Genomic DNA, 7,373 nt, shown 5'->3' on the forward strand with positions numbered 1-7,373 from the left:
AAAAAAAAAAAAACAACTTAGGCGTATACCTAACCAAGGAGGTGAAAGATCTCTACAAGGAAAACTACAAAACACTGCTGAAAGAAATCATAGATGACACAAATGAATGGAAACACATCCCATGCACATGGATGGGTAGAATCAATGTTGTGAAAATGACCATACTGCCAAAAACAATCTACAAATTCTATGCGATTCCCATCAAAATACCATCATCACTCTTCACAGAACTAGAAAAAAAATCCTAAAATTCATATGAAACCCAAAAAGAACTCACATAGCCAAAGCAAGGCTAAGCCAAAAGAACAAATCCGGAGATATCACATTACCCAGCTTCAAGCCTGTAGTCACCAAAACAGCATGGTACTGATATAAAAATGGCACCTAAACCAATAGGACAGAATAGAGAACCCAGAAATAAAGTCCAATACTTACAGCCAACCGATCTTTGACAAAGCAAACAAAAACATAAAGTGGGGAAAGGACACCCTATTCAACACATGGTGCTGGGATAATTGGCAAGCCACATGTAGGAGAGTGAAACTTGATCCTAATCTCTCACCTTATACAAAAATCAACTCAAGATGGATCAAGGACTTAAATCTAAGACCTGAAACCATAAAAATTCTAGAAGACAACATTGGAAAAACTCTTCTAGATATTGGCTTAGGCAAAGAGTTTATGACCAAGAACTCCAAAGCAAAGGCAACAAAACAAAGATAAATAGATGAGACCTAATTAAACTAAAAACTTCTGCACAGCAAAAGAAATAATCAGCAGAGTAAACAGACAACCCACAATGTGGGAGAAAATATTCACAAACTATGCATCTGGCAAAGGTGTAATATACAGAATCTACAAGGAACTCAAACAAATCAGCAAAAAAAAAATAAAATAAAATAAAATAAAACAAATAATCCCATCCAAAAGTGGGCTAAGGACATGAATAGACAATTTTCAAAGAACATATACAAATGGCCAAGAAACATATGAAAAAATGCTCAACATCACTAAGCATCGGAAATGCAAATCAAAACCACAATGAGATATCACCTTACTCCTGCAGAAATGGCCACAATTAAAAAACCAAAAAATAATAAATGTTGGCTTGGATGTGGTGAAAAGGGAACACTTCTGCACTGCTGGTGGGAATGTAAACTAGTACAATCACAATGGAAATCCTGAAGTATGGAGATTCCTTAAAGAACTTAAAGTAGAACTACCATTTTATCCAGCAATCCCAGAGGAAAAGAAGTCATTATATGAAAAAGACACTTATACATACATATTTATAGCAGAACAATTTGCAATTGCAAAGTTACGGACCCAGCCTAAATGCCCATCAGCCAACAAGTGGATAAAGAAAATGTAATATATTGGCCAAATGCTGCTCATCTCAGATGGAAGAAAAAAAGAATAAAAGAAAAGAAAATGTAATATATATATACACACACTATGGAATACTACTCAACCACAAAAAGGAATAAAATAATGGCATTTGTAACAACTGGATGGAGGTGGAAAACATTATTCTAAGGGAAGTAACTCAGGAATGGAAAACCAAACATAGTATGTTCTCACTTATAAGGGGGAGCTAAGCTATGAGGATCCAAAGGCATAAGAATGATATAATGGACCCTGGGGACTCAGGGGGAAGGGTGGGAGTGGGGTGCGGGATAAAAGACTGTACTTTGGGTACAGTGTACACTGCTCAAGTGATGGATGCATCAAAATCTCAGAAATCACAACCAAAGAACTTATCCATACTTATCCATGTAACCAAACACCACCTACCTGTTCCCCCCAAACTACTGAAATAATATATATTAAAAAAAAAAAAAAGTCACACAAATCCTACAAGTTAGGTGCCACTATTATTCCCATTTTGTAGGTAGGAAGACTGAGGCCTAGAGTCATAGTTAAGTAACATGCCCAAGGTCACAAAGCTGCTAGTAAGAGAGAACTGAAATTTGAACCCAAGAAGTCTCGCACCAGAGTTCATGCTTAAACTACACAACTATTTGTCCACAGATAATATGACTAATACTAGTCTACTAAAATAGAGTACTTCTTCTGTCCCAGGCCCTGTGCCAAGGACTACATAAATTACCGCATAGATCTTATATGATGTCGGAGCTCTTGGCCCTAAATTATTATGCAGTATCTTATTTGATTCTTTTTTTCTTCTTCGAGACAGGGCCTCATTCTGTCACTCAGGCTGGAGTGCAGTGGTGCGATCAAGGCTCACCACAACCTCCATCTCTAAGGTTCAAGTGATCCTCCCACCTCAGCCTCCCGAGTAGCTGGGACTACAGGCTCATGCCACCATGCCTGGCTAATTTTTGCATTTATGTAGAGTCGGGATTTCATCATACTGTCCAGGCTGGTCTCAAACTCCTGAGCTATAGCAATCCTTCTGCCTCGGCCTAGGATTAAAGTCATAAGCCACCATGTACAGCCTTATTTGATTCTTAAACCAATCCCATGAGTTGGCTATTAGCATGTCCACTTTACAGATAAAAATACTGAAGCACAGAGAAGTTAAGCAACTTGATGCACATGTGGAAGTCTTGCCTCCCTTTCAGTAACACTTCCCATACACACTGTAGGGATCCATATAATATAAAATAATGCAACACAATTTTCTACACAACTTCTGGCTCAGAGCCAGGTTCTCTCTGCTTTTCAAGGCATCTGTTCTAAAGTATTAATGGGAAGGAGTAACAATGGCCTTTCCCCTTTTCTTTATTTGGGAGGATTACAGTGATCCTCTCCAACAGTCAGTGGCCCACTTTTGGTTCCCCTTAGTAGGGGAACACGCCCACACAGGTTCTGTCACTGAAAGCCTATTTTCAGGGCTTGGACGCTGTATATAAAAGGCATCATTGTTTGAGTTTTGATTTTGTTTTGTTTTGCTTGGAAATGGTTTCTGGAAAAGACAGACTAGCAATCCGTTACCAGGGACGACCAGTCTGCCACCTCTGTTTAACTCAGTGGCCAATGACAGTGTAAATAAACCAAGTACTTTTACCACCCATCTTGATTAGCAGAGCAAAAAAAAAATGATGACAAAGGGGAAGGCACCCGGGGTAGGCTTACTTCCACTTGGAGGGTTGCACATCCTTTCAGGAAGTCATTGATGTTGTTGATGCAGTCAGCTTCAGTTTGGGGATCCAGACAAAACTAGAGGAACACAGTGAAATATTACTTGAAGATTGTCATCCCATGCCAAGCAAAGCATATTCATCATTTGCCGATAACTAGGGAAAGCAGTCTTCTTAAGGTGTGGGGCAACATTGCTGTCAATCCAGGAAGAGAAATAACCACTGAAGGAAGTGATGCAAAAATCTAAACGGTTGATCTTTGTTTCAAATGTCGCCAAACCTTTAGTACCAACCCATGCCTACTTACAAGCTTTCTCTCATGCCTTTTGTTCCAGTGTGCTCATGGCAAATTTGGGAGACCAAGACAGTTTTTTGAGCTTAGTTCTTGCTTTCAAGCAAGGAAACAATCCCTAGTACCTTTCTCTCCTCCTTCCCCTAGATAATTTAATAAAATTCTTTTTCCCCTTGGCTGTTCCGTGCATTTGATCACATTTCTTTGCATTTTATCACCATTTAATCACTCTTTCTCAAGTTTAAGAAATTATAAGTAAATTTATTTGCTCAATAAAAATACAAACTGGTTCATGAAGGCAAAAGTGCTATACTCACAGTCACATTCCATGGTAGCCTTAAGAAAATAAATGTAAAATTGTACATTCAAGCTTACTTAAAATGCCTACTTTAGAAATTATCTATTCTCATGATTGTGGGTTTCCAGCTATTAAAAACCTTGAATTGTTTTAAAGAGAGCAAAGTTAGTTTCACTTTGAACGCACATTGCATTCAAAACATATATCTGGTTTCTATTGCTTTTACAAACTTTATGTGACATTTTGAATTATTTTTCCCAGTTGCTAAATAGTCTCTCCTTCAATGGATTTTTATAAAAGGAAATCTACACTGATTTTAGTCAAACTGCCAATAAACACCATCAAAATCTGTTATAAGTTATTCTATTTTTCCACAGAGTCATGTACCCCAAGTTCAAAACCTGTCCTCAGTACACAGGGAGATGTAACATGCATCTCCATGATACAGTGAGCTTGTGATATAGGTGCTGTCCCAGGTTTTCCCTATACTACAATTTGGGGGCCAATTACTAAAGAACAACATTTCATTTTCTTACCTTTGCAAACTACAAAAACAGTAAGAAAGAATGTCTACGTCTTAGAAAAATATTAAAGTAGGAGATTCCCACAGCCTGGGAAATAGAAAAATCTCGAGCGTTACATGATTGCCGCTCTCCAGTGATAAGCAATCCCAAAGAGACTATAAATTTCCCTTACCTTTTCCACAGAGCCAGGCATGAGTCTGTTGATCAGTTTGCATAGAACTACCCCATTTTTCAGCGAGGACTTTAGAAACTCCTCCGGATCACAGATGGTCTTTTTAGGGGAATCTAAAACTCCCAAAGATATAAGCCATGTCACGATTTGTTCTTCTGGATTCATTACTGAGGACGGTACACTCCAAACAGCACTCTGGGGCAGCTGCGTGGACTAAGCCACATCCGCGATTGCATCTGCTGTTGTCTTCCTTTTTATGAGTTCTCTTCGGGTGCTTGCAGAGCAAAGGTTTAAAGCAACTTTTCTTAGACAACAGCAGAACCTACTCAAAATGTGGGATTTTAAAACCACAGAGATCACGCGCAAAGATGTGGAAACAGATAAGAATTAATGAACAATCCGGGATAACACTGGTTTTCCTTTTCAAAACCTGCAAAATAAATTCATTCGGATAAAAAAGGAAGAAACGCACATGCACACATGTGCACAGACACACACACACACAGAGTGCAAGAAGTTATAAGGAAAGAAAGTGAGAAGGATGCTGGGGAGGGAGGAGAGGCAAGGAAGCAAGTGCTTTGGAAAACAGAGGTGAGGCAGCACTTCAGGGGACCTTGGAAATGAGACACTCATGGGCCAGTCTGGGAAAACACTGTCAATAAATAGTCTAGCCCCAGTGAAAATCTGGCTTCTGTTAGGGGGACAATGCCAACTGGCTCTTAGGTCAGACAGATCTGAGCCTCACGGGGAGATGTGCTGGCACAACAGGGCTCAAAGAAGGTAGAGAGAAAATTCTTCCAAGAAATAGCCGGATGTCCTCATACTATCTCCCAGAGATAGTGTGTCACGATCATTCCTTGCAAAACACATTGAGTTGCATAGTGACAACGTGCCAAGCAAACGAAGATTGTGCCTGCTGTCAGCCATCACTGTGTATAAGCAGAAGCTAGAAGAATGGCATTTTACTTTGCAGCCAAAAAGCTATGTTTAGGGAAATAGGCTAAGGATAACATCTGACATCCTGTTTACTTGCATTCTTTAGCAATTTTTTTCTGGACCTGGTTCCACTACATAATCCAGCTGCAGTACCCTTAGCAAAGACTCAGACTCAGTCACACAAGCGGGTAAAATACACTTGAAAAAAATAGAATGTTTGAGAACAAAAGAGCGCTTGTCCTCTGTCTACACTACAATGTGGAAGATATATATTTCCACAACAAAAAAGCACTTTGCACTTAAAATACTGCTCTGAAAAAAACAGTCCATAAGAAGAGATCTTCATCCTTCTCAAACATTTTCAGAACCACTTAAAATAAGTCTACTATTGTGAAATTTATGATAAGGCCAATCTTAATAGTATAACCCTATGTTGGCAATTGTGTGGCACTTAAACCATGATTACCTCTCTCATGCATGGAAGACATCAGATCATTCATAGCTCTTTCCTGCTAAGCCTCAGAATTCTCTTCAACACGGTTTCAGGCATCTACTACCAATGAATCAGCTTAGATAACCCTACTAAACATTTTCAGAGCTGCCCTTTCTTGCTCTGCCAGGACAATTATCACACTTTACTATTATCGCATGCTGATCTGACTCCTCCACCAGAATGTAAGTTTCCTAGACTCAAGGTCTTATTTGTTTTACTTAACACGATGTTGCCAGCACACTGCCTGATATACACCATAGATGTTAAAAAATGTTGAATGAATAAATGAATGTATTCAGATGGTGTCCCTGATATAGACAGTAGCTAATTATAGGAAGGATTTTTTGTTTGTTTGTTTTAATGGCTTAAAACATTTTTCCTTGCTAATGATTTTTTACCATTTTATTAAGATGTAATTGACACATAAGGAACTGCATATATATATGATTTAATGAATTTTGACATATACGTACACCTTAGATACAATCACACAAATGCAATCCAGATAAACCTTTCCATGACCCCCAAAATTGTCCTTGTGCCCTTTGAATTTTTTTCTTTCCCCTTTGCCTCCAAATCCCAGGCGACCACCAATCTGTTTTCAGGGTCTATAGATTAGTTTGCATTTTCAAGAATCTTATATAAATGAAAGTATACAGTATAGTACTATCTTTTTTCTGGCTTCTTTAACTCAACATCATCATTTTGAGACTCACTCATGTTATTGTGTCTGTCCATAGTTCTATAACAAGGTTTGTTTGATGTACTTGTGTTTTAAGCAAAATCAGTATAATAAATCAAAAGTTTTCATTGATGTTGACTTATGGCCAAATCTGTGTTGTAGAAATTAAAACAGAATCCATTTTTTGAGAAATAAAATTCCCAAATCTGACCAACTTAAACACATTTCTGTATGTCATCTGAACAGTTTTCACAATTGCTCATCAAAATTTTACTCTACAGACAAACAAAATCTTGCAGTATTATTGAGGTATCACTTACTCTGATGAGCAAAGTCTGAGTAAATTTCGTGAACCCAGCCTCCTCCAAAACAGGCTTGACTTCACTGAGATCATCTGGATAAAACTTGGCCTCGTTTTGGACTCTCACTATAGCAAATATTACTATAAGTAATAAAGTAAATCAGAATGGCAAGACCACTGCCTCAAAGCAAAAGAACCAGTTCTATTCATATGTAGATTGGAAGTTACAGTTGGTGTGGTAAAATGTCAACAAAGCAAAGAATTCCAGGGCAGTGGCAAGCATACAGGTGAAATGGGCACCCATGAAACTCAGGCTGTTTAGCGATTCAAATGAAGATAGAAAGAAGCTGATGAACTGAAGGAATAGAGCGAGAGGGGGAATTCAAAGACTGGGGGTCATAGCAACACAAAGAGCAGGCTTCACATAAGAGCATTAAAAAAAAAAAAAGCAAAGATTTCTCGCCCTACCTCAGATCCTCTTTACCACACCCTCTGGACACTGAACCTGCCTCTTCAAGGGCTTTCCCACCTCCATCCTCTCATCCTAATGAACTCTCAAGCAGGGCACATT

At 38.6% G+C, this 7,373-nt stretch overlaps 1 protein-coding gene across 8 annotated transcripts in view; it reads right to left on the bottom strand.

Annotated features, from left to right (window-relative positions):
* Positions 1-5,740, bottom strand: part of ARHGEF6 (Rac/Cdc42 guanine nucleotide exchange factor 6) — a 113,807-nt gene extending 108,067 nt beyond the window's left edge. For 6 of the 8 annotated variants that reach the window (XM_017514143.2, XM_017514142.2, XM_037733343.1 and 3 more), the window contains exons 1-2: positions 4,391-5,740; positions 3,100-3,183 (exon numbers count right to left, since the gene is read on the bottom strand). In XM_017514143.2, coding sequence (XP_017369632.1) covers positions 3,100-3,183; positions 4,391-4,555 — 249 coding nt within the window. In that variant the 5' untranslated portion in view covers positions 4,556-5,740. The remainder of the gene's footprint in view (positions 1-3,099; positions 3,184-4,390) is intronic. The other 2 variants (XM_017514138.2, XM_017514140.1) reach the window with 2 other exon arrangements.
* Positions 5,741-7,373: the final 1,633 nt, after the last annotated feature.

The sequence above is a fragment of the Cebus imitator genome, unplaced genomic scaffold (genome assembly GCF_001604975.1).
Source record: "Cebus imitator isolate Cc_AM_T3 unplaced genomic scaffold, Cebus_imitator-1.0 Scaffold517, whole genome shotgun sequence".
Taxonomy (NCBI): Eukaryota; Metazoa; Chordata; class Mammalia; order Primates; family Cebidae; genus Cebus; species Cebus imitator.